This window comes from Drosophila eugracilis, unplaced genomic scaffold (assembly GCF_018153835.1).
Source record: "Drosophila eugracilis isolate 14026-0451.02 unplaced genomic scaffold, ASM1815383v1 contig_2167, whole genome shotgun sequence".
Taxonomy (NCBI): Eukaryota; Metazoa; Arthropoda; class Insecta; order Diptera; family Drosophilidae; genus Drosophila; species Drosophila eugracilis.
In genome coordinates, this window is record NW_024573052.1 from 1,305,212 (window position 1) to 1,332,173 (window position 26,962).

The 26,962-nt window shown below is 41.9% G+C and overlaps 2 protein-coding genes across 13 annotated transcripts; one reads left to right on the plus strand and one right to left on the minus strand.

The window, feature by feature from the left end:
* Positions 1–50: 50 nt before the first annotated feature.
* Positions 51–2,946, plus strand: LOC108103683 (ribonucleases P/MRP protein subunit POP1). Its single transcript, XM_017209272.2, has 2 exons — positions 51–1,827; positions 1,884–2,946. The coding sequence occupies exons 1-2, from the start codon at positions 138–140 to the stop codon at positions 2,768–2,770; spliced, it is 2,577 nt and encodes an 858-aa protein (XP_017064761.1). The 5' UTR covers positions 51–137; the 3' UTR covers positions 2,771–2,946.
* LOC108103681 (proton channel OtopLc) lies at positions 2,934–26,962 on the minus strand. Of its 12 annotated transcripts, XM_017209259.2 has the most exons (14): positions 26,816–26,962; positions 26,136–26,566; positions 21,754–22,262; positions 19,118–19,251; positions 18,741–18,779; positions 12,487–12,597; positions 11,279–11,463; positions 11,050–11,207; positions 10,485–10,596; positions 10,249–10,409; positions 9,323–9,340; positions 7,333–8,768; positions 6,774–7,134; positions 2,934–6,467 (listed from the first exon to the last, which is right to left on the minus strand). In XM_017209259.2, the coding sequence occupies exons 3-14, from the start codon at positions 21,901–21,903 to the stop codon at positions 6,327–6,329; spliced, it is 3,006 nt and encodes a 1,001-aa protein (XP_017064748.1). In that variant the 5' UTR covers positions 21,904–22,262; positions 26,136–26,566; positions 26,816–26,962; the 3' UTR covers positions 2,934–6,326. The 12 variants fall into 12 exon arrangements, with proteins under 12 accessions (XP_017064748.1, XP_017064751.1, XP_017064752.1 ...); XM_017209262.2 differs by lacking the exon at positions 12,487–12,597; XM_017209263.2 differs by lacking the exon at positions 12,487–12,597 and having other exon boundaries at positions 21,772–22,262; positions 26,816–26,961.

Sequence of the window (26,962 nt, forward strand, 5' to 3'; positions counted from 1 at the left end):
GAATGTTTTGATCCGGCCATTACAAGTGTTGCCATATCGTTTTGTTATTTTTAGTATTTAATTAACCGCCACACGTGCCGCTCGGTTTGTTTTTGTTTTCTTTCGGGGATCTGATCTGGATAAAATTGAATGACCAGATGAGCACCCAAAAGCTGGAGTATGACTCGGTATTGGGCGGTAAGGTGACACTGCCGTCTCATGTTACCACATACCATTATGCGGCCGGGGCGCTGCAGGAGATTCGCAACCTGGTGGCCGACTGTCAGGAGACGACGCTCCGGAGCAGCAAACTAATCTTCCAAACACTACCCAAGCACATGCGCCGCCGGGCCATGTCGCATCACCCGAAGCGCCTGCCACGCAAGTACCGCCAGGCACACAAATCCCAAATGGCAAAGGGCGGCAACCAGCCGGTGAACAGCAAATGCCCATCGAGAAAATACCGCCGGCGACCCAAGAATCTGATGCGGGAGTATGTGCGCCGTCAGAAACGCCACGTCTGGCTGGAGACTCACATCTGGCACGCCAAGCGATTCCACATGATTGACAGATGGGGTCACCGGCTGGCCTACGCCAGCTGCGACAAGACCTACCGCGCTTGCTATCGGGCCAGTTCAGAGCACTGTCTACTGCAGGACATATCGTTCTACGGCTGCGTAGAGTTGCGAGGACCCTTAGACACACTGCGCAAGGGATTCGCCCGCCTAACTAGCCCACAGTGTGGCCTGGGGATCACAGCCAAAACTTTTCTGAACGGACGACGCGAGGGCAGTGTAGAGCTATTCGAAGACGGCCGGTATCCATATGGAGCCCTACAACGAGCCAGCTTTATATGGCGGCCGCAAGGAACAGAGGAGGAACACACGCTATGGCTGTGGCTGCATCCCAGTGGCTCTGAAGCTATTTTAGAGCAGCTGCGCACAGTGTTTCAGCTGAAGTCTACAAAGCAGCAGAAGTTGCCTTTCAGTGAGGATGTTGTTGAGCCGGTAGAGTTACCCAAAGAAACGAAAGGAAACAAGAAGGCTCAGCCTCTTGGCAAGGAAAACCAAGACAAGGACAATCTGCAACAGGAGAATGTTAAGAAGAAGTCAAGCGAGAAAGCCCTTCGGTTCTGGACACAAACAAAGGCCTTTGAGTTACGGCCTAGCTACTTCAATCCGGATAACACCGTCCACTTGGTGCTGCTGCAGCGGGAGTTCAATCGTTTTCGTTTGACAGGGCCCAGAGCTCAACGCGTTTTACTAGCCAGCCTTCGTCCACATCAAAAGGATGAACTCCAAGATCAAGCCAACTACTGCCAGGCAGCCCTGCAGCTGAGCTCACCCGCCGAGCTGCTATCTAATCTAGTAATGGGTCACCAGGTGACGGATCCTCGTCTGCAGCGACCGAAAAAGCGTACGAAAGCAGAAGGGAAAACGGAACCAACACTATCCGCAGGGGATCTTCTGGTTGATCAACCAAAGTGCCTGTCAGAAAGTCCTTTGTGGAGCACGGAGGCTAGGGAGCGGTTGGCCGCTGGCATCATGTCCACGCAAACATACGAGAACCTGCGTCAACAGCATGCCGTGGTACCCGGAGTTCCTTGTGCCTTTGAACAGGATATGCAGGCGGTGCCTCTAATTCTAATTCAAAGGCCAGGATCTCAAGATCCCAGATACAAAAGACTTTCCTACGGATCCGGCTGGGATGTAATTGCTCCAACTGGATATGGCATGCCTCTGTGGCTAACGCTCACCATGTGGGGCGCCAGGCCGGGTGGACTAAGAGAACTCGATTCGGTGGCTAGGGAGGCCGGCACCGAGATGCATTTGCCAGATACAATAACGGGTTAGTGGATATACATTATTGTTTCCTTTTTTATCACCACCTTTTACTCTTTCCAGGAGTGCAGCAAGCTGCGGCTTCAGCAGATGAGCTCCGTGTAAGATACTTTCGGATGCCGCCCAACAAGCGTACCAACTACCGAAAGCTGGCGGTGGTCAGTCCATTCAGTGCTCCCTGGAAGTATCTAGTGCGTGACTGGCGTTCATCTTCAACTCCTGCCAACGGTTCCTCATTCTATGTCCTGCGCCATCGCCAGCAGCTGGAGGAGATTACAGAGTGCATTCGACAACGTAGCGCGCTGTCTGAGGCGCTGCCCGAGGAGGCACTCATTCAGATCCAACTCCGAATGATAACCCGTGGTCATGTAAAGGCCAACGCTCTGATCTGCCTGCCCACGGCGGCGGATCATAAACAGCGCTGGAGGCAGATAAAAAGAAATGACCAGGCTCCCGTTTACGTAGAGCCAGCGCAGCCGGATTTGAATGAACAACAACGAAAAGATCTCCGTCTGAGTCACAAGCTCAAGCTAAAGCGATTACGGACTCGGAGGTTGCGTGTAAAGCGGCGTCTTCAAGAGAAGGCCACCAAGCGTGTTCATATACAACCAGCGAATACGGCTCATCTGGTGCGTGCCCAACTGCAGGAGATGTGCCGCCTGTGGCTGCCCACCGAGCCGGCGGAGATGCGGGACAGTGTACGCCGGCAATGCAGTCGGGAAGTCTTTGGTTATGTGAACTCGGCTGGATTTAGTTTTACCGAGGGCCATTTCTGTGCCGTAGGCTATGTGACAACCGCAGGTCTAAGTCAGCTAACCAAGCAGCTGCCAAAACCCAAGCACCACCAGAAGCAGCCGCCACTGATGCTTCTAGTTCGCAATCCGGATAGTCGAGACTACCGCTGGGCCAGCTTTCAAATCAATCTTAATGTTGCTAGTCCAGCTTTTTGATAGGTTTGCAGTTTAGTCAGGGGTTTTCCGCTGCAAGAACGAAGTTTAACCAGACTAGAAAACTCTACAGTTCTAGGTTGAGAAAATCTTTAGAGATCTTCAATGGTGTCTTTTAAAATATGTTAGAACCCATGAGAAACCGACCAATAAAACTCGTTCGAAGTTTGTTGTACATATTTAATACTAATTTTTATTCAATTTAAAATTACTTGTATGTCATCTTTACTTCGTTTACCATCAAATTTTTACTCATTTTTGTATTTCAATTTGTATTCGTTATGCAATGAACTCAATATTGAGCGGATGTCAGTGTGGTTGTGAGTGTATGTTTTGGTGTGTGTGTGTGTGTGTGGAATGAATATTTGTTTCGAGTGTATTTCTTTTTTAACAAAATGAAATGTGAAATTTTTGTATTCGTTTGTGTTATCGTACCTTAAATGCGACAATGATTAAAAAATGGCTTACAATTTTTGGTTTTTAATTTTTGTTGTTGTTGTTGTATCTTGTGGCTGAGCATATGCGTTCGCACATCCATAATTTATAATTTATAATTTGTAATTTATAATATTCATTCTTCGTACACACTTGCCGTCGAATCGTTTTATCCATTTTAATTCGTTTGTAATTGTTGGTTTACTTGATTTTTTTTGTTAAGTTGATGCGGTTATGGGAAATGTATTTGAATTGCATGTAAATTTCGCTTTTTGTTTTTGGTTTTTGGTTTTCACTTTGTATATATATATATATATATTTATCAGTTATTGAAATTGTCTATATACTTACGAGTATATAAGTTGTTCATGTATTTTGTTTTACTTTACTTTTAATGGGATTTAGCAGATGCCTTTGGTGTTGATCTTGTTTGTTCTTGTGCGTTAAGTTTCTTTCTGAATATTTCAACGTTTTTCGAATTTCCCAACTCATCATTTCTCATCGACGCTTTCCCAAATGTTTTTTTTTCTTTTTTGTCAGTGTTTATCTTTTGTTCCTTGCTTAGATACAGATACATACATAATTCCATTATGTAAACTCTCACTTATAATTATACAACTTAGTTGAAACATTTAATAAATATTTCTTTCTGCTCACTTTTCTGTTCGGTTTCTGTACGGCATAAAATATGATTCGATCTTACGTTTAACTAAATGTTAAGGAAAAAACAATTAGATTTATATATATATGTATATATATATATATATAGTTAAATATATATGTATGTGATTTAGCGTTTGCATTCAAGTACAATTTCTAAGAGCCTACGCAAGTACAAGTACAAGTTTCAAACTGAATTTGATTCGCAAACTTTGGATATATGATGGATGACCTATGGGTCAAAGGACCTTTCGATCCTTAACCAGATCGAGGAATCCTTGTGTGAGTGACTGAGTGTGTGTGTGCTGAACTACTTATGGTTTGTTCGATTTTTGGCTTGGTTTACCTATGCTTGCTACCACATTACATTTGATTGGATTACGAGTATTGAATACGTATTCTTCTTCGCCTTCTTCTTAAACTCCCCGCGCCTACAGTTAACATGCATTATATAGACTTGTAGACTTGGATTATGATTACAGATTACAGATTATAATCGGATACTCAATCGCTATCGTTATCGTTTCGTCTCCGGGAACGTCGTCTTAATCTTCTTCATCTTTGGTCTTTAGCAAACTGATGCTTTCTGACGTTTGAGCTTTGGTTTGCAGCTGGTCTTTGGAATGGGCTTGGGACTTGGGTTGAGGTGGTTTCAGGGCGGGCGGGGGTTGTATGGGTCTTGGTGATTGGGATACGAGGGGGACAGGTCGTTGGCTGTCCCGATCTCTTGTCTTGCGCATCGTCTCCTTGTATAAAACGTTGAAATACTTTGAATTTGGTGGGTTAGTATACATATATTTATAGATATACGTGGCATATATATCTTTCAAAATGTTCGTTTCGTTTAACATTGTAAATTGTAAACAATTTGATGCTTGTCAATGGTTTTTTTCCTTCACTTTTCTCTCTCGCTCTTCTCATCGTTTTTCATTTTCATTTCGCTTTAGCAATATTTTTCCATTCATATATAAATGCGGGGATTCACTTGGAAAGTTTTTTTGGTTTTTGTTTTTTCGAGCGTTGCTTAAGAATTTCTTTGCTTTTATCCGATTCTCTGCTATAACATACATACATATTATTATTATTTGCGTTAATTATGTTTTTTCTTTTAACATCACTACTAATAATCAAAAAATGGACATTTATAAACTTTTATATAATGTATATTAAAAATGTTCTTTTTTTTTTGTTTTTCCTTTTTTTGGATTCTTGGCCATTAAATGCCACAATTTTCTTTGTTTTTTTTGTTTTTTTTTTTTATGTTTTGTTTTGTATTTAGTTATGGTGTTTCGGGGAATTTGTTTTTACAACTGGCCATGAAGTTGTCTTAGCGCCATTGTTACTAAATTCTTACAAAAGTTTTCTCGACTCAGTTTAGTGAATTGTGGCTGAGAATGAAAGAAATGAAAAAACGTTAACGGTTAAATGTTAAAAACTATGGCGAGAAAAAGGACATAAAATCGAAGGAAATTATACCAGTAAAAATCATATAAATTCATCACAGTTTGTTGTTGTTCGGCTGTTTTTGATTGGTTGAAAAGTCAGATCGAATTTATTGAGAAAGTCCTTTCGTTTCCGTTTCCGTTTCCGGGTTTCGTCATCGTTACCGTTTCGTTTCCGTTTCCTGTGGCCGCGTTCTTCATGACATTGTATGTGTGTGTGTGTGTTTGTGTGTGTGAGTATGTGTCTCTGTTTTTTTGTGTGCTTTCCCCGGGGACTTTCACGGGGATTTCCCTCGCTTGCAGTCGCAAAACAAAAAGCACGCGAAAAGCAAACAACCATAGTTTTTTTTTTTCAGAATAATTTCCATTTTCTTATTGGTAATGTGAACTTTTTAATCGATTCTGTTTTGGTGTTCGGTTGCCGAAGCTGATAATGTTTAAACAATTATAAAATTAATATTAACTTGTAATTTTTTCGTCGATTTAGTAACAAGATATTGCAGCAGCGTGTTAGAGGCAAAACTAAACTAAACTAAATTAAATTAAATACGCAACTCAGATGAAAAAACATGTGCCGTGGTTTTCCGGTTTCTTCGAGTAAAACTGTAAACACTATGACTTAGTTCTTAAGTTCTTAAGTTCTCCACGAGTTAACAAAGTAAAAAAGGAAATCATGGATAAAAATCATCAACAAGCGACCTGCAAATCGTATTTCGGCTGGCAATCATTAATCTTGCAGATTGGTCCGATAGGTTCGTTCGTTTCTCGTATCTCGTATCTCGTTTCGCTTTGGTTTTTTGAACAAAAAAAAAAAAAAAATCAAAATATACTCATACATATCTGCATTAATGTATATATTATATGTAGTATGCATATATGTTTAATACGTAATTAGAAACTAACTCTTCACTTGATTTCTGTCTGCGTTCTGGGCTCGCTACATTTTGGTTTTGGTGCATTTTCATATCCCCTTACATCGGCCTATATACTCGTATGTAGACGACGGGCTCTCAGGCATCGGCTTACTCCAGGCGTGCCTTGTAGGTGGTCTTCCAGATCTCGGCGAGTGTCACGGCGCTGTGGAATCGATGGAAGATGCACAGGGGCAGTGTGATACGCTGGATGATCGACCAGGGTACGAAACCGTAGAAGTCCAGCTGAACCTGTTAGTAGTATAGTATGGTTAACAGGATTAATAAGTTGGCCAATCAGCGGGCTTTTTGTGGGTTAAACATCAACGACATGCAGGACGATATAACACACAGCATCGCAAAAAAGTATGCTATAATATTTTGTATTGAAAAATGTTGGAATTTCTCCTCAAAACTTAAACCCTTAAACCCAAAGGCATGCAAACACAAGGTACAAGGCCACTATATTCTATCGGTTGGAATATCGAATAACAATCGAATAACGAGTAGAGAACGAGAACGTTAATCGTCTTACTTAACTCAGTCTCGCTTACGTACATATCTACTTACAGGATTGGCGAATACTTTTTGAGCTTCGAATGTGTAGATCGCGAACATGGCCACGTTGCAGATGAGAAGGAAGGTGACAATCTGGCGGCCCGGCTTGCTACGATCGTGCTCCGGCAGATGGACGCGACGTCGGGACACGTCCGCGATGAACAGCAGCTGCAGGATCACCTGGAAGACGGCCACACCACCGGTGGTCGTTACCAGCAGGCTGGGCTCACTCTCCAGGACCTTCAAGCTGCCGGCAATGATGCTGAACACGGAGTAGGTGAACAGGCCAAAGGCCGAGATGCGGAGCAAGATGTCGTTCAGGTTCGACTGCTCCTCGCAACGGAACTTCAGGTTCTTGACTCTGTTTTTTTGAATGGAAAGAAAGGATACAGGTTAGATCAGATTAACAGGTAAGTTTGGGAACTGCACAGAGAAAATATCAGATTTAAGACTGGTTATTAACTTTGATATCAAAACATAAACTTTCGGTTGAAATTTGTATAGAAAAGATATTCTTTCTGTGCAGTCGATTCCCAAGACCATTATGTTTCGTCCAGACCTGATGAATCCCACTATAATGGCCAGAATGGCGAAGGCCATCAGGATGCAGTGGCTGGCGTCGGCGAGGTAAATGGCCAACAGCGAGAACTGCTGATGGCGCACCAAGACGAAGAAGAGTATCAGGCAGATGAGGGCCCCGACCAGCAGCAGGAGACCGAAGAACAGGCCCTTCGACGAGCCAACGCAGTCGACGCGTCCGGATCGCGCCTGCTGTGCCATGGCCACCGCCCGCCGTGATAGCATCACTTCCAGTCGGTGCTCCAGATCCTCGTCGTTCATCCGCCCCGGATAGCGGCCGATGTGCTTCCACATGACATACAAAACCACCGCCCCGATCAGCGAGTACTCAATGATGAATGGATAGAGGTAGGGCGCCGAATCGTAGACAATGGTGCCCATTATATCGATGCGTCCGCAGGCGGTGGAGTTGAGTGTGCCGATATTGGAGGACAGCGCCGCCGGGTATATGTTGTCCAGGCTCTCCAAGTTCTCAAAGCTAACCAGGCCAGTGGACTCTTCGTGTCCAAGATCGGTGTACGTTTGGAAACTGTTCTCCATGGGTCCCTGGCCAAACAGATTGTTCATTATGCTAGCCGAGCCCTCGGTGCTGCTGGCCGGGCTTAGGGTACTGGCCAAAAAGGAGTCTACAAAGGAGCCGGAAACGGGAGTGGGCGTGGCAGCGGAACCGAACCCATCGACTGGCGCCAGGCTCGGCGGAGCAGCGCTAGAGAGGATGCGCTGTAGGCCGCCAAATGACGACTCACTGCCGCTGGTCTCGAGATTCAGGGCGGCGGTGGTGCTAAATGGGCTGAAGGTGGTGCTCGGTGAGATGGTGGTGCTACTGATGGTCGACGGAATGGTGGTGCTAGTGGTGGTCGGTGAGATGGTGGTGGTGGTGGTGGTGGTACTGCTGGTGGAGCTACTGCTGCCCGCCGCCGTGGTGGCCGCTGTGGTGGCGCTGGTGATAAACTTCTTCAGCTTGCGGGCCATAGTAGTGCTGTGCCATTGGTAATTCGGAGTGGTGAACGGCGCCCTTGTGGTCGTGGTGGTGGTGGTAGTGGTGCTGGCTAACACCTGATCACCACCCATGCCCAGGCTCTTCGAAATACCATCGACGGTATTGCGAACCAGCTTGGACAGCACGTTGTCGCTCTTGTACACATCCTTGGGCAGAATGTCCTCGCCGTCCAGGACCTCGAATTCGCTATTGGGTCCCGCATGGGTCTTCAATACAGTTCCGGCATGTCGCAATGCATGTTGCCTTATCGAATGGGCAATCGAGGAGGCTCCTGCCTCTGGTTCGGTCTTCTGGTGGTAAATCGTAATCTCCAACAGGGACTCCTTCACCAGAGTACGGATCCACACGCAAATATTGGTGGCCACCACGTGCATCAGGCCAAAGCGGGCAATTACCTTGAAGCGGTGGATGTTCAGCTGAAGTCCAAAATCCGGCGGATGGGTAGGTAGAAAACACAGAAAGAAATGCAGAAAAAGAAGAGAGAAAGAGAGATGGGTGCGCGGGGCGCTTGAGTACGTTGGAGAGCTTAAAGGTGGTCAAGTCGATTACATTGATTACTTATTGAGATTAAATTACGGGCAAAACAGAGTTCCTTCTGGGAACTGCAAGCCACTGACCCTGCAGTGGGTTCTTCCAACTTTTCAAGTGAACCAAAGACCAAAGATGGATCCTCACTGCAGGGACAGTGGGGCAAATCAAAAACCAAACGCCCTTAAAAAGGCCACCCTTAAAGATATAGTAAATGTCTGTACAGTTGTTGTGGTTATCATATCGTAAAATATATAATATATATCAAAGACATAAGCATATATATATATATATAGGTTGCTTAGGTAGATTTGTAGTTAGGTGAGCAAAATGATCATTTGGTTGGAAGAGACAGATGTACAGGTACAGGTACAGGTACAGTAGGTAGAGTTAGAGGTGTGAGTACAGTAGAGTAGAGTAGAAAATGAGTTGCATATCGTACCTGAAATGGCGGCCTAGTCTGCGATCGCGCGAATGGGGCGGAGTTGTGGGATTATGTACACAAAAATGGTTCATTAAATAACTACGTAGCAAAATTTCGAAATTTGTTTTAAAACAATATGAATATGCATTGGTTGATTGATGAATGATGAATGATAGTATTGGATGAATGGTTTGTATGGCTGATGGATGGATCGGATCAGTGGGTCAAAATGCGTGTTTGGTGCTGAGGGGGGGGATTGGAACTCTGTGTCTCAGTGGCTATGTGATGGCTTCACAGAAAAAGTAACAAAACTAAATTATCAATAATATACATATCATGTTCTGGGATCAACTTGATCTTAAGTCATAATGGATTAAGATCAAGTTGTGGCCCAAGTCTGTTGTCTGTGGCTTTTGCAATGTTCGTTTTGAGAGATTGAGAGAAGCAAGCGAGTGAGATATGGCAGATGATGTTGTGATCAGCGATGGATGCAGTTGCAAATGCAGATACAGATACAAATACAGATGCGGATGGATGAGAACTGAACTGAAAACTGCCAATTAGCACGCCAATTACATATTCGTGGTGAGATTTGGTTTGAGAGATCGATGAAGGTAAAACATAAACCGAAACCGGAAACGGAAACGCGTGTTAGCCTGACCTTAAATACCGCGCGACCTAACTTGTTGAGTTCTACGGAAGTTGAAGGGAAACTAACCTCGCTGGGGGTTCTTAAGAAGGAGCTGGATTGGATTCGTGTACTTATAATGGTTTTACATTTAACATACGAGTATACAGAATAGCCGTAGATATTAGCAGTAGGTAGTAGTAGTAGTAGTAGTAGTAGGTAGTAGTAGGTAGTAGTCATACGCTTACACAGTGTTCTTTAGTTTTAGTTTTAGTTTTAGTTTAGAGTTAGAGAGAGCTTCGACCTTTCGACTTACCCGGGCATTCATGAATATGAAGTACATCTGCATGAAGGTGAAGATCATCTGGAGCAGTGGATTGACGCCGATCAGGATGTGATGGCATGGCGAATCAAATGGTATTTCGAAGAACGATCCAAACTCCAGGCCAATATAGATCATGGCTCCAAGTCCAAAAGCTGTGGAATCAAAAAATCATGTTCACTATCAAGAGGTGAACTTTCAGAGAATACTAGGTAACTCTTCCAACTCACCGATGGCTCCAACTCGCAGAAAGAAGCTGCCGTGCGTCAGATCACTGTGGGTTGTCTTGCGTTTGCGCACATTCTTTGGGGTGACGGCCACCTCGGCGTCCACGGGTGCTTCCTATAGATGCGAATGGAGGACGGAGAGATCGGGCGGTCAAGAGACTATACATGTAGGGGAAATATCTCACAGCCTTTGGAAGAAACTAATTGATGCGACCTCAGCACCTGGCCCCTAATTAGCAAAGCTTGACTAGGTCAACCCCCCATACCCAATTGGCGAGTAGGTCATGGAAAATGCCAGAGTGAGGGTAAGACTAAAATTGGCATTGGAGCCTAGTTTAAGTTAGGTTTAGGTTAGAGTTTTCTACAAAGCAACTTTCATATAGCAAGCACAGATCTTAAAATTAGTGTAAATAAGGCTCATAGCTAACCAAAAACCTGGCCAGTGTGTGCTTATTTGGTAAAGGAAAGAAGTCCTTAGTTAGTTCAATATATTTCTCAATAACAATTCTATCGATTATCGCTTTCAAGTTATTCATTCATTATAGTGATCAATGAATGAAGAACTCACCTGATATGCGGCGCCCTTGGCTGCCTTGCCAGAGTCCTTTGAGCCCTTCGCATCCTTCGAATCGGCCGGATCGGCATTCTTGGCTTTCTTCGACTTCTTCTCCTTTGGCTGTGGTTTCGGTTTGCTGCCACCATTGCCGCCATTGCAGCAAGAGCTCTCTGTGTAAAAGATCATGATTAATTATGATTATAATTAGTTAAATTAACTAATATATAGAAAATGCACCCACCCTGCAGCAGGAAACAGAAGACGTAGAGGAGGAAGAGTATACTGACGCCGTAGAGATATGTGAAGAATGTCTCGTAGTACAAAACCGGCAGTCGGTGGGTGGTTACATCGCTGATTACGTAGGCAATGCAGACGACGATCAATAGGATCGCGTACACCAGACTGGTAACGATGAACAGTGATGTCCTGCGGAATGGATAATCCCTAAGTTAGTTCTCTCAATGCTTAGGTTTGTGTTTTCCAAACTCTGTTATGTACAGAAGACTTAACTCAAGGTGCGCGTATATACGGTTGGTGTGTGAGTGTGTGTGTGTGTGTCTAAGTATGTGTGCAGAAACTATGTATGTATGTCAAGATCTGGCCAGTTATCTGGTGCTATAACTCCCCCGAGTTGACCCACTGTCCCGCTTCCAGTGAGTGCTAATTTTCCGCAGTTAGTTTGAGTTCTTCATTCTTGTGTTTGGGTTTGGGCTAAGAGACAGAAGCTTATTATCTGTGTGTGTGTGTGTGTGTGTGTTTGGGTGTATTTGTATGTGTGTTTGGGTGTGTGGTAGTGTGTGACATGCAACTAAAACTCAAGTGCATTTTCACTTGACATCTCAAGAACATAACCGCCCTGCACATTAGCCCCTATTTGATGTTTGATTAGCCACAGACCTGCACAGTGGGCTCTGTTGTATGTTAAGTGAGAAACTAACTAGAAAGTTAATGAGTTTATTAATATAGATGGCTAATTTTGATATTTATTTAGAATTTTATAAAGTTTTTGATTCAAAACTACTTCTATGAATCAATCGGTGTTAATTTACTTTTAAAACTGTTTTATACACACATTTTCTATGCAGCCCACTGTGCCTCCCCACAGTATTTTGTGACCCAGTTTGCAGCTGCTTTAAATACACAACCCCCCTCTGTTTCCCACCCCACTTAAGCATCCATTTGGGGGTGGTGGTGTATGGGCCGCTGGGCTAAATCAAATCCGATGTTTGCATTGTATTTGAAGGGAATTCCTTCACTTTGGCATGACATAGAAACTGATTTGTCCGGAATTCATGAACATATCTATAAGATATATATGTAGCCTAGATATCAGAAGTTAACCCAAGCTGTGTGTTCACATTGATGGTTTTGAGGAATATTTAAACAGGAGGTAGCTTAAGGGAGTTAAGTACTTGGGACTTGGGGTAGGTCATGGTTTTGTCACATTACCATAGTTCGATGGGTCCCGTTATCGGATTTGTTTCATATGTGCCCTGTACCGTTATTTTCGCTGGCATAAAACTGTACTTATTTGGATTTGGCTTGAACGTGTAGCAAACCCTATAAGATTCGATGTAAGTTAAGTATTGATATCCAGTTCATTGTGCTGCAGATAATCATTAATACATGTCTTTACATAGCCGGTGGGGCAGTTGGGCAGTGGGCGGGACTGGAGGTAAAAATATGCAAGCGCTCAAACAACAAAAAAAACATAAAATCTTTGGCAGGACCTCGATGAGAGAGTGAGACGGCGCTTTACGGCTGGGATTGCACTTTTGGTTATATATATATATATATATATCCTATATATCCTATATACTATATGCTATATACTATCACCGCTTGGCGTTACTAGCTTATATACAAGGTGTGTGCGGGTGAGTGCGTTGTCTCTGTATCTGTGAGTGTGCTCAAGTGTTTTTTCGGGATGAAGCTGTTATACACAGAGGGATTAGCTAAATACTAAATGGGTAACGGCCTTGATGCTAATACCCATTGCCTAGTTGGTAGGTGGTAAGTAAGTTAATAGAGTTGTGAATTAAGGGGGTGTTTAAGGAAGGAAGTCATTGGAAAATCAGGTTATCTCTCAAAGACAACGTTTTTTCCTTATCATTAAATGATTTGAAGTCAAAGCTTATCTCTTCAGCTTCATAGTACCGCTCCCCCCATTAAGTTCTGCCCAGTTTTCTTTCTGATTTTCGCACCTCTGCAGTGGCTGCGGCATGACATTCTTGAGCTCCATCTCCTTGTTGGCGGCGTTGTTCTTTTCGGCACTGTCGGTGCTGCCGGCGGTATGCGAGCGGGACACCGGCAGCGTGGCCATATTGTCCCCGCCCTCAACGTCGACGGTAGCGACCTTCACTTCACCGCCGCCCATTGTCTCCGTTTCCGTTTCGGTCTCCGTTGTGCTGGCTTTTTTCGACGATCCCCTTTCCGATTTGTCTATCGATAGGCGATAGGATTTGTTGTTGCTCCTTCGCGACGGATTACGATTTCTGTTTTTGTTTCTTCTTTTTTTTTTCCTCGATTTCACTTCACAGTTCGTATTTGTGTATTTTCGGCAACTCTAAATTAAGCAATTTGCAGGGTTTATTTCTCTATTTTCGAATGCAACAGAAGTTTCTATTGTTTGACTTGGAGAGCATCCCTATATCCCTATATCCCTATGTCCCTATGTCCCTATATACCATACTGGCATATCGGACTCTTTCTCTTGCTGGAGCCTTGTGGAACGCATTTGAAATGCATTTGACAAATGGGCAAATGAGGCGTGGCTATAATTTTTGATACGGACTGCATCCCGGATGGGAGCGACCCAGTGACCTCTCTCTTTCTCTGCTTCTCTCTCTCTCGCTCTCTCTTACTACCTCTCTCTCTGTCTATCTGCGGCATATTTGGAGGGTTGAAAACACGGCTTTTTGGCATTTCGCATTCCGGCGGGGAAAGTGTATCCTGTGGAGCCTACAGCCTACAGACTCTGGGTGTGCTGGTGTGTATGCATCGTACCTATGTGGAATATACAACAGTATCTCCCTACATCGGGAGTCCTCATGTTCTTAAGAGCCTATCTTGCTGTTTCCTTCACCCAGTATTCCCTCCATCTCTCTCTCACTCCTCCTCTGCTGTGTGTATAATAAGCTGCTTAACGTGTGCGGGTGTGTGTATGTGTGTGTGTGTATTGCCCGGTGCCATTAAAAGTCCTTTTTTTGGAGGCCTGGCCAAAAATATTAACTGTAGTTAACGGAAAATCACTGGAACTCATTCAGCATAGGCAAAAACCAAACTGCAAATTGCTTAATCTTAGGCTAAGATCGTTTGTTGATTGGAAAACTTGAAGGCTTTCATTGAGATAACACGATTAAGTTTATAGTTTTTGTAATTTCTGTTATTTGATCACTTGGGGAATCACTTTTCTAGATGAAACTTGAAAAAAAATGCCACGATTGTCTCAGATTGAGTTGGGAGTTTTGAGTTTTTTTCATTGAAAACTTTCAACTGATTGGGGCACTTTTGCTTTTGGAGGACTTTGGAGGCTACCTGGCGAACGGTTCGCTCGACACGTCCAAGACCCTTTACTATCCAACTACAACTGAAACGAGCCCTGGCAGGATAAATCCAGCATCCTTTACGGCCAGCAGCCGCCCTCAATCTGCGCCGAATCTCTCGCGCTCTCTCTCTCTCTCTCTCTCTCTCTTTCTCCTCGCCATGTTCCCGTCTCTTTCGCCTTTAGTCCCTCATCTTGCTATTGCTCTCTCGCTTGCTTTTGCTTTTAGCTAGCTTGACAGGATGCTCTCGGTATGCAGGGGAAAATCTCCTTTGAGTATGCCAGAAAGTAGGACACATTTCGCTGCGCGACTTGATGTGCGATTCCTGCTCTTGTTGCTCTCAGTTCTGTTGGGTCCTGACGGGGGTTTTGGCCCCCAAAGAGGTCTGTCATTCAGGCGATTTGCATGCAGCACCCACTGGCCATTGTTCCAACTTGATTGAAATGCTGACTGACATCTCAACTCCTTTTATATTCCATCCACATTCGGTTTCTTCGCTTCTTTAAAATATTCATTTGGCTTTTCTATTTTTTGTTTGCTTTCCTTAGTTGAAAGTTTTTTTTTTTTAGTTTTATTTCCATTTCCATTCACTACTTTTACGCTCTAATTAACATATATTTCCCGCATGGAAATCTGTTTTCCCTTAAATTAATTCTTTACTTTTTTAAATTTAATTGGTCTGTTTTTGTCTGCCTATCCCCCCCGCCTGACCTGTCCGAAAACATATCTTTTAATTAAGTTTTGGATCAGGAAGCGAGGCGGACTCTTTGTGTTAGCCGCACACTCGTAGTAAATGGGTCACTTAATCCACGAGGTAGTCGAGGAGTCAAAAGAGGGCGTGGGGGAGGCGGACGCCAAATGTCAATCATTGGGCATGCCAATATGCAGAGTGCATCAGGGAAAAGGGGGTGGCTTTGGACTGGATGGACCGATGGAATCAGAAATGGGGGAACTGAAGAACAGAATCCAACACAACCATCCATCAGTCATCGAAAAGCAACAGCCCAAAACTCAATTACCCACGATGCTCGGCCTGCCTCTACTGATTTTACTACTATCATCTGATGTTTTTGTTGTTCGAATTGTGGCGCGACGTGTTGCAGCCACCCACTGTTGAACCACCGAACGTAACAACCACCCCGGCAACCGGTTTGGCACAGTGGGTGATTATCGTCGGTTGGTTATAAAGAAAATATGTTAAATCCTATGTTGGTTAGAAAGTTTAGTAAAGGTTAATGGATCCTATTGGGTATATAAATTCTATATACGATTAATATTTGATCATCTTGTAGCCTCCGAATGCCCGTCCCCTAACTTCTTAACCCCCATAATTCCCAACTCCAAGTCAAGGCTGCTTAGACTTCCTTATAATTCCACTGATTCCGTCTGAGTCACTAAACTTGTCCCTTAATCCCCCTCTAGCTCTTCTCTTTCGTTCATTAGAGCCTTTTTCAGACGCGATTACCAGCATCCTTTCCTTAGTTTTTCACCACTAATCCCACTCGAGAACCCACTGTGCTCTGTCGCAGAGCTTTACGGTATAAGAGCTGGCAACGTCGTCATGCTGTCTGGTTCGTACTGTAACGGAGTTCAGCTTCGGCTTCGACTTTGGCTTCGTCCTGCTTTACCGTTTATCGTAACTCTAGCGCTGGCTTCCTTTTGTGCCTGCCGTTCGCAAAAACATTGCGGCATTCTGTTTTGGTTGCCCATTCGCCGACAGAGTCACCTCATCCCTAAGCATTCCCAACTACCATTGAACGTCGAGTGCAGAGTGCGACAAGGGGTTGCAGTCATCCAGAAGAGTGGCGGTATTAAAAAATGTGAGGGTACACTTGGCAAAAATGTGTGTTTCTTTTTCAATAATTGAATTTTCGAATTTTCAAGCAAATTTTTAGAAAGATGTTTGGGCATCTGAATGCAGAAATTATTTAAAGAATTTTAAAAATATTCCCACAAAAAGGCATTCATTTTTCCAGTGTAAAACAACGGAATTTAAGGATTTGCGTCGCAGCTCGCCAACTGCGTCGTAGTTGCATCGAGAGGCATAAAAGCAGGAAAGTGGCGGACTGCTGGGCAGCAGAGGGTTAAAGGCGGAAGGTGGAAGGTGGAAGGTGGAAGGGCGCAGATGGAAGATGGGGGTTATCGAATCCCTAGCAGCCGCACCCTGATCCCAGCCAGATGAAGACGTGTGACCCAAATGCCACTCACTCACTAATCCCGGGAGTAGAAAAATGCGGCAAAAAAAGCCTTCAAATTCTGGCTGCCTCATGTTGAATCAATTTAAAATTGATGAGACACTGTCTCGTGAAAATTAGCCATTAAAGACATGTACTAAGTCCCTGACATGTTGTTATGTTGCTTCCTTTTAATTGGAATCAATCCCTTTGGTCTATAATTATTTGTGGCCTTTCATCTGCAGCCCTCGCAGATCGAAGAAGGGTTGTCACGTTGCCCTTGTGCCCGATTGCCTAATTATATATACCTTCAGCCACCCCTCTCGCAGCAGTTGAGGTCTTTATCAGAAGCTTAATTTTAGATTTTTAAAACAAAGTATCAAAGGGGGTGGTGAACAGAGATATCCTTGGGCCTACCACAAAAAAAACCTTGTGCCTAATCGGGTGACAATGTTCTAGCCAGGAGGGACATGGCCACAAATAGATGATGGACATTTATTTTTTACAAATTCGAGAATTGAGAAGAACCAAATCAATAATATAAGGAACAACTTTTGAAGTTTGAAAACTTTCCCAGACGCGAGATACACAGAAAAACATTTTACTCTGTTCCCCAAACATAGATCCTAAGTTCGACTGCAACAACAAGTGGAAATCTTCCTCGGTGTAGCCAGACCAAGTCGAGAGTGGTGTTCTCAAGTGAGGCTGACAACTCTGGCCAAATGCCAAGCATCGATAGTTTCGCCACCGTCTACCCAGCCCAACGCCGTTCTCCTTTGCGCCCATTGTGCCATCGTATTGTTAGCAAATTGCAGAAACTCACGAATGTAAGTCATTCGTACAATGACACTTTGGATGCAGAGACAAAGGCGTAGTGCGGGTGCATCCATGAGATGCGAATGGGAAAGGTACTCCCTCTACACAGAGGAGAATAATTGATATTATTGATTCTTGATCAGCTTGGGATCTTCCCAAAAGATGGGCCTATAAAGTCAAGGTAAACCTTTTGCAAGTTCAGTTTTAATCTCCAAGAATCTTTGCTAATTGCTTAGTTTCTAGTCTACATACCTCGTTGTACACCTTTACAAGGGTATCAAATCTTCGGCTAGCTTCCGTTTTTTTTTTTTGTTATTTTTTTTACTATATATGTGATATATACAAGATGCCAACAGATCTGGTTGGCATGCATCGCTGACAGTTCATGCCGCAGCCAGCCGAGTGGAATGCTTTGTCGGTTTGTCAAGTTGCGTAATTTGTTTGCAACTTCAGGCCACCACCCAGCACCGCCCTGCACCACCCACTGGTAGCATTGTGTAAGCGATTTTGGATGACTCGCTGCCTACTTATTTGTTTTATACCCCAACCGGAGAGGAGCAAAAGAAAAACGATGCCACACCATCGGAAATGTAAGGCAATGTGCCTGGCGTCCAGTTCATTGACATTATAATCCACCCCCCTCCCCCCACTGGATGCCAAATAAATAGTACAAAAACCCACAAAAAGCCAAAAAGGAACAAAGAAAAGGCTGAATGAAATTCGGGCTGAGATAGTTCTTTTTTGGCTCCTGTGTCTCCTGCGACATCCTAAGCGGATATATCAACTACTTAATTTTATGTTTTGTGAAGGGCACTTGGCGAAAAACTTGACAAAAGGTATTGTTTAACTAAATTTTAGGCAGGTATATCAAGAAGCTTAGTAGTTAGTGTATGAGAAATATTTTTCGGTTAGTAACTCTCAAAAGTATGCTATGTAGTTAGGTGTTACTACTGCTATGAGAAGCCATAACAAGATGCGGGTGATAGAAAAGAGCAACTACGTTCCAGAGAGAACCAACTAAGATCATTCCCAGGTTAGTAGGAAAAGGATAAGATCATACGGTTATATAGAGGATTCTACTGTTTTCGAGATACAGTACTACAGAGATAGGTGTGTTCAAAGAGTATAGTTTTTGGTTTTTGGAAAGTTAAGTAATAGCAAATCTGACCTTTGCTGTGGCCGCGTCAGAACCGCTGGATGCTTGCCGCTGTAACGGTTTCTAACTGATTAAATGGCACACGATATACAGTTATCAAGGGAGTTAACGGTTAACGGTTAATAGTTAACGGTTCTACTGAGGATCCAATAAAATATTCTTAGGGGAAATGAATTGGCAAATCTCTGGCACATTGCTGGACACATTGGAGTGTGAGAACGGAAGCTTAGTAACGCAGGGAATGACAGGAAGGACACAACACGAAACACAAAAACAAATCCATTCGATGGATACACGTACGAGTGGTGCTGGCTTATAAATGGTATTTTTTTTTGGTATTTTTTTTGGTATTTCTTTGGTATTTTAATGGATCCATGGAACACACTTACTTGGCATTTTTCGGTCGTCGGGCGTCGATCGGGAAGTCGTCGTCGAAATCCAAATTGAAGTCCTCGCCAAGATCATGAGGCACTAGTGGAGTCCTCTGGTGGGCAGGACTTGTGTGATAACCATCGCCCTGCAGCTGTTGGTTGGATCGTTAACAAGTTTGGAATTAGTTTAAAGAACTCAGAAGTGGTCTGCATAACGACAATAAATTGGAATTTCATATATTACAAAATGTACAAGGTATACGAGTATACAGAGGCTGTCACAGAAAACAAATCAAGATTTTAACTCTACTAAAAGTGGTTTTAAAAATCCCATCAAAAAGGGTTTAGTTTTCTGTGACATTTCAACTCTTTTTTTTAACAAAAAATATATATATTTCTTAATCCATTCACATGCGTTTCAAAAATAATACATTTACAAAACAGATATTTATATTGTTTAGATCAAAGCAATTCCAATTTATTGCAAATTAAATTACTCATAAACATCTTTGTCTCTTTTCGTTCTGATTTTGATTTCGATTTCGTTTTCGTTTTCGAGGAACATAAAGTAAAGGGCGAATCGGTTACTCGTGCAAGGATTTTGGTGGTTAAAGTTTCGGATCCGTTTCCAATTTATTGGCTAAGGAGAAAATCTTCGAAAATAAATTATTAATCTGCCACACACACACCGACACACACGCACACTGCATAAGAAGTTTAAGTTTAAATATGCAATATACAAGCATTTTTTTTTTAGTTTTCCATAAATATTTACAAAAGTTGTTTGGTTTTGAAAGTCCGTGGAATGTTTTTATGTAATGGCATTGATGATTTTTGATTTATAATTAAATAATATATTAATATATAGTATTAAGCTGTGTTAACTGATGGTTCTGGCATAAAATTAGTATAATGACTTTTTGACACAAAATTTCAATATTTTGTTTCGCTTTTTTATTTATAACTTTAACAAAACAAAAGGTACAGCTGAAAGAGTGACAGTTTTGGACAGCTAACAAGCAAGACTATCTTCCCTTATCATTCGTTTGATGATTTTGTGAGTTTTAATTTTTTGCAAAATTTCGAATTTTCTGTAAGGGGTTACCCCTCATCAAAATTTATGAAAACGGCAAAATTTTTACTTTTCAAACTGTGAATGCAGTTTTCTTGGATATCAAATTACGAGCTCAACGAGGTATTACATTCCATATTTGGGCCATTATTGGCTTAGCTGTGAGAAAAATGCTGTAATTTTGGGCGGGAAATGGCATAAATTTGATTTTCCATTTTCGATAAGGGGCAACATTATCAAAATTTTCAAAAAAATTCCAAAATTTGACATTTTGAACTGTGAATGCAGTTCGTCTGCAATTTTAATTACGAGTTCAGCGATATATGACTTTCCATATTCCGACCATTTTTGGTTTTGTTATGAGAATAATTCTGATTATTTTAAGGCAAAAATCTGGACTTTGATTTTGGACTGAAAATGGTGATATTTTGAATTGGTTTTATACCTATAACTTAGCAAAAAGAAGACGTACAGCTAAAACAAAGACTGTTTTGTGAAGCTAATGACTAAAACTAACTTTTCTTATCATTCGTTTAACTATTTTGGAAATTTATTTCTTTTGAAAAATTATGCATTTGTGGTAAGGGGAACATTATCAAAATTTGCGGAAAACGGCTAAATTTTACTTTTTAAATTGCGAAAGCAGTTTTCTTGGAAATCAAATTACGAGCTCGGCGAGATCTAATATTCCATATTCCGACCATTTCTGACTTGGCCATGTGAAGATTTTTAAGACAAAAAAACAAGAATTGAATACAAAAAAAAAAAAAAAAAGAACACACTTCTTTCCGCACTTGGATTTGAACCGCTGAACTTTGCAGTTTAAGTGCTCTACCAGCTGAGCTATTAAACTGTAAAAAAATTGAAAGAATAACCCTAGCCTTATTCCTTCAACCTGTCATTTGGAAAATGTAAGGACTAGGATCGAAGTAGGCTGTTCCCCACATATATTAACTAACCGAATTGGGTGTAGCTTATATGAAACAATTTGGAAATGTCAAATCGCCGCCGACGGTGGGGCAAGGGGCTAAGGTGGCTCCCAAATAGTAAAATCGTCGGCCCGGGTTCGAATCCCGGTAAACACCTAAGAGCATGGTACACAGTAAGATTCTCCAAGAATATGAAGGTCACACAAATTAGGATTAAGCATAAAGTGAAAAGGGATGAACCAAGGGTAAAACAAGCATGTATTGTAATTGGAATATTAATAAAATTTTTTTCACATTTTTCCTTTTTCTATATAAAAAGGCAAACATTTTCTTTTGAAAATTGGAAATTAAACTACAAGCTTTTCTTTCTGTATTTAAGCTATTAAATTTTGCCACTTTGAGGAGAAAAACGGGTTAAAACCAAATTTCGCATTTTAAATAAATCATCAAAATTGTGGTAAATCGGCACAGACCGACTTTTGCATTTTCTTGCAAAAAATAATCTAGAAATAATGAAAAGTTGTGAGTTGTTTATGAGTGTGTTGACTGACTGTGTGTGGTTGTCGATTTGAATGTGGTTAGATGGTATCGGTTATTGTATATGAGTTGGGAGTTGGGACAATCCTTGTAGCGAGTATATCGAAGGCCCCTACCTTGACCACAGTGCCGACCTGGTTGGATTCGGATGCCGATTGGCGGTTGTCGAGCAGATTGGCCCGCTCCATGTTCTCCAGTTGAAGTGTCTCCCTTGGCTGGTCGAGTAGTCTTTCACGCATCTCATGTATGTAGGGACACCGCTGCATTCCTCTCTTCTCTCTCTCTCTGGCTCCCGATCCTCCTCTGCTTTCCCACTTCTTCTCTGTTATCTAACTGTCTATCGGATGAATATTTTTTGGCTTAGTTCGGCCAACAGCGCGTATACACTATTTACTGTCACACTTCTAGAGTTTTATACGTTATAGGTCCTATATAGAATCGTAGATTATTGCCTTGCCATTCATATATATATATATATATATCCGTGTATATATTCTGTTTTTGTAAGCTAGTATAAAGTTCTTAGGGAGGTACTGGCTAGGGTTTGCTCAACTTGATAAATCAGTCATACGGTTTGCAGCAGCAGTTTAGGTTTTAAGACTTTTGGTTTCGCAGATTGGTCATTCTGAAAGGAGAGAAAATATTAGAAATTCGAATTAATTTTAAGTACAGGAAATTGTATCTTGCTTTTAAGATAAAAATTGCAAAAATAGCTGCTCGATTTGCATGTTTTTCAGTTTGCATTTCATCAAAAACCAATAAATTCGAATCGATCGTGTTTCCTGATCTACGCACTGCCCTATTTATTTATTTTATTACATAGTCTGAGGCTCTGTTTTTCCTTACATTGAAAGTTTAGATCGCCACACGACCTCCGTTTTTCATTTTCCACACGCACGAAAAGCGAGACCAGCAGAGAAAAATAAACAATTTTCTGCAGCAATTTGCATGCCGCCCACTCACGTCCCCTTCTTATTCGATATCTAGTAATGGCGCTTAGTTAAGTTTAATAACTAACTAAGAAAGTGATAAATCCATGTAAATATTAATATTTATATTATATATATATATTTTATCATTTTTTTTTTTAACTTTTCCAAACCCATTAGCTTAAAATTAGCCAACAGGCGAACACTGTTTCGGCATTTTGGCCAGCTGCCAAATAAAAAGTGTGGCAAGTAATCAGAGCAAATTATGCAGTCTCGGACTCAATCTAAATATGGCTGCAATATATTTTAATTTTGGAGAAAGAACATCGGTTTTTTATAAGGCAGCCACCCCTCATCAATCTGTCAAGATCTGTTTGGCAGACATCCATCAGCATCAGCATTAGAATCTGGATTTCTGGGATTTGATCTGCCGGAGATGGAGGGCCATAAAAATTGTGCTAGTTTTTCCTTCTGGAATTTCCACTTGTTGCTCTGGCTTTCAAGGGCAGTGATCGGTGGCATTATATTTTGATTGAGAATATTTGTTTGGAATTTGGCAAGAAATCATAAAAGCTAAAATATTTTTATGTGCTTTGCTTCATATGAGTGAGCATGATGCTTGGATTTTCACAAACTGCCATTATATTGTGTTTAAAAATATTCCACAAGATTCATCTGGCCATGATTTTACATCAAGATATCGAGTTATGGCGAAGTATAGAAGGTTATTTATTACTCAGTTCATGTCGAGATAATCTCCAACTGGAGAATAGAGACAGTTTAGGAGACTCTGCGGAAAAGCCATTACAAATACAAACAGTAAAAGCCAACTTAGGGCGTATTAAGGCAACGGCGGGACAAAAAAGCATTCTTGCCACAATGTTGCCGCCTTCTTTTTTTTTTTTTTTTTTTGCACTTTTCTGTAATTCTGTAGTTTTTCCATGTTTTCCATGTTTTCTGTGATGCAGCTACGTAGTTTTTCCATTCCATGCTCTTTCCATGGTCATTTGCAAGCCAGAATTGTCGCATGTTCTCGTTCGGCCGAAAGCGAACATCAAGCAGCCCAACCAACACAGTCTCGCAAATTGAAAACTTGGCTAATACCATTAACATTTGATGGCTAACACTCGCAAAAAGCTGAGAAGCTGGCGCAAAAACTAGACCAATGCTGTTAATTGCGAACTCTCTTATTTTGGCTCTGTGCAACATTATTGCCCACAATCGAATCGAAACGCTAACTTGACCTACATGGAAAACGAACATATAGAAAAAGTTAATCTCAAGTGCTACCTTAATTACAGTGATCACCCCCAGACTAACCGCTTCTTGGTCTCTTGCCAATCAAGCGGCTAACAAGGTTTTCCCTTTTTAAGATACAACCAGAAAGATGATTGAGCCCAACTGTCTGATTTGATGGTTTTCTAGTTTTCTAGTTTTCCCATTTCCATTGTAAACAAACTGTGCCACTTGAATTGGTTTGGGAGATCATTGCTGCTGTTGCTGTTGCTGTTGCTTATGACAGTGTCCGATGACAGATTGCACACAAAATGACAGGCTGCAGCACCAATAGCGGCCCCACCTACCCACACAGAAGCTCGGTGGATCGGCGCCAGGGCGCCAGGGGGAGAAACAAAAGAAAACACATCGCAGACCACAAAACAAAAAAATGATATAAAAAGTGAGATACGGAGAGGAAAAGCTGATCTATGCTGATCTATGGATGTTCCAAGAGACGGCGCCCACATGGAGAACCGGATATGCAATTGTATACGAAAAAAGAAAGAAAACTAACGATTCGGAATCGAAATGGAAATGGAAAGGGAAATGGGAATAAAAACGGCAAAAGGGGCATGAAAATGGCTATGGAAATGAGCATGAGAACTGTCAGCAGATGGATGCAATACGTGAAAATAGGGTGACCTTATAAACAAACCCCGTCTGCAGTCGCCAGTCAGTCAGATTCACTTAGAGAAATAATTGTTAGGTTAGGCAAGTCTAAGCACCAAATGAAAAAGATTTTCCAACGAATTTCCAAAGAAATTTAAATGGAATTTTGTAATATCAGGAAAAGCTATGCTAAACTGTGGAAAACCAACATAAACGTTGCGATTTAATATGCAGATTTCAGAAAGCAAAACTCCCACTTAAGTTCTGAGTGCGTGATCCACAGTGGGTTGGTTTTTTGTGTTTGGGTGGGTGAATGTATAGATGGATGGGTGGGTGGTCGAGGCGTGGTGCGTGGTTAGCGGTTCGTTCCTTTCGTCACTGCTTCACCACCCGGGCCCAGTCACTCAGTTGACCATCCCCCCGAGGTCGTCGGCTCATTAGTTAATATATATGCTGGCGCACGATATGCTGCAGAATATGCACTCCGGTTGGTTTTTTTTTTTTTGTATTGTTTTGCTTCTGCTTTCCATATTTCAAGCTGTGTGTCCACTAGCCACCAAATCCAAGCCATCACCCCCGGGAACCATCACCTCATCATCGTCAAGGAAGCACCACCCAACCATACATATACACACACCTATCCATCCATCCATCCACCCACCAACTGGCCAACTAACCACCGTTAGAAATCGCTTTTCAACCCTCGCAAATATATTTCCATGCTACCGACCATTAGCGTCGATTTTGAATCGATGCAAATCGATGGCATAAGTTCTCCGATCTTTCTTTAGTATCATTTCATTTTTGTAATCTTTTATTCATTTTTATAATGAAAGCTGAAATGCTGCAGTTACTGATTCACCTCTGAACTTGGCACTTTCATTTAGACTCAGTGATTCACGTGATCAAATCGATGCTTTTAAATTAAAGATTCATGAGTACAAATGACTCAAATGCCAGCAGAAATTCTCAAAAGCAATTACTAAGCTTAGAGATCGTTATGCTATGATAGTTTTAGCCTGATTCTGTTACTTCTGACAGATCCGCCCTATTAAAGCCCAGTGTTTGTTTTTCCCTCGCCTTGCCTCTTGTGCAATTAAGATTTTCCATTTGGCCCAGCACTTTTATGGGTTTACTTGGACGAAGGTAGCGAAAACCGAAAAAGGAAAACCCCGCGACACCGAAGCGATTCCAATGTCTTTCTAATGGAAGACCAAGAAATGTGTGTGTAACCCGAGAAGGGCAGCAGTTTGATTGCTTTCGAGTGGGGAGAGAGGGGATCTGAGAGCTTAGTGATACGGGCGAACCTCTATAATATGACATAAGAAGAATTAAATACTAAAAATCTTTAAATTAAATAATAATAAAGTCTACTTGTTGCGCTTTGTAAGTAGGTTTAGGTTTATAGAAAGTACTTTACTTACAATATCATCATGATAATGAGATAAAAGATCAAGAATATTTTAAATTTAACCTGAAAGTGAAGCCTAGATAAAACTATTACGCAATAAGTTAAGAAAACTAAGAAGCTGGTGATTAACAAATTTGTTATATAAGAAAATAATATACTTAATAGTAACTAACTGTAAGTTAAATCATTCCTCTTAGCCAGTTAATACTGTGTAGTCGACTCAAGATGATGTCATATTGAAGGGGTTATCTTGATCCATCACTTGACTTACTTTTTGGGGGTTATATCCTGCCTCTCAACTCATATGCGTTTCCCTTTTCGGGTCGCTTCTTGCTTTATTCTCGTCTCGTCTCTTTTGCGTTGTCCTGGCCGCTTTGTTTTGCTTCCGCTCGAGAAGAAGGCGAAGGCGAAGACGAAGAAGATGACGCCGAAGGGAGCGGGGAATGTGTGGCGTCTGTTGCGCGCGCGTTTTTCTTATTACGTTTTCTGTTTGATTTAGCAAGTTTAAGGGCTATTATTGTCCTGCGTTTTTGGCCACAATACGAAAGTTTGTTTGTTGATTGACCCAACCGGAAGTGGGCTCAGTCGCAAACACAATAAAAACGCACAGGAACTCCCACACAGCAGACAAAATGGACGACGCACTCCCAAAAATGTAGCTTCTTAGTTCTATTTCTGTTTTTTTTTAGCACTTTTTTCTCACTGCACATTTACAAAAACAAAGCAAATAATACGTTTAGATTTCAAAGGCAAGATTTTGCAAAGAACAACAATAACAACAGCAACAAGATTAATAGCAATTACCAATGCAACGAATACTAGTTAACGGCGAAACAAAACAAAAGAAATGCCAAAGGCAAGGGAAATTAACTGTAAATCGTTTAGCTTTCTGTTATTGCGTATAATTGTTGCTATTATTTGTTTGCTTTGCCTGTTGTTCTTTTGAGTTACTTATTTATTTAATTTCGGCACCGGTCTGATGAGACAGGACAGCGTCTACCAACGAAGTTTCGACTACTTAAGCGAGAACGTTAAATATTCAGCCTTATCAACAAACCGATTCCACCCGATTCCGCAGCGCACAAAGTTGAACCGCAC

Bases quoted from the DNA above. Each gene is read 5' to 3' on its own strand.
- LOC108103681 (XM_017209259.2), bottom strand. From the start codon at position 21,903: ATGCAGCGGTGTCCCTACATACATGAGATGCGTGAAAGACTACTCGAC. The intron at 10,410-10,484 runs GTGAGTTGGAAG...TTGATTCCACAG, and splicing joins TCTGCGAGTTGGAGCCATCG to CTTTTGGACTTGGAGCCATG. The intron at 6,468-6,773 runs GTACGTAAGCGA...TACTACTAACAG, and splicing joins CCAATCCTGTAAGTAGATAT to GTTCAGCTGGACTTCTACGG.
- LOC108103683 (XM_017209272.2), top strand. From the start codon at position 138: ATGAGCACCCAAAAGCTGGAGTATGACTCGGTATTGGGCGGTAAGGTG. The intron at 1,828-1,883 runs GTTAGTGGATAT...TACTCTTTCCAG, and splicing joins TTTGCCAGATACAATAACGG to GAGTGCAGCAAGCTGCGGCT.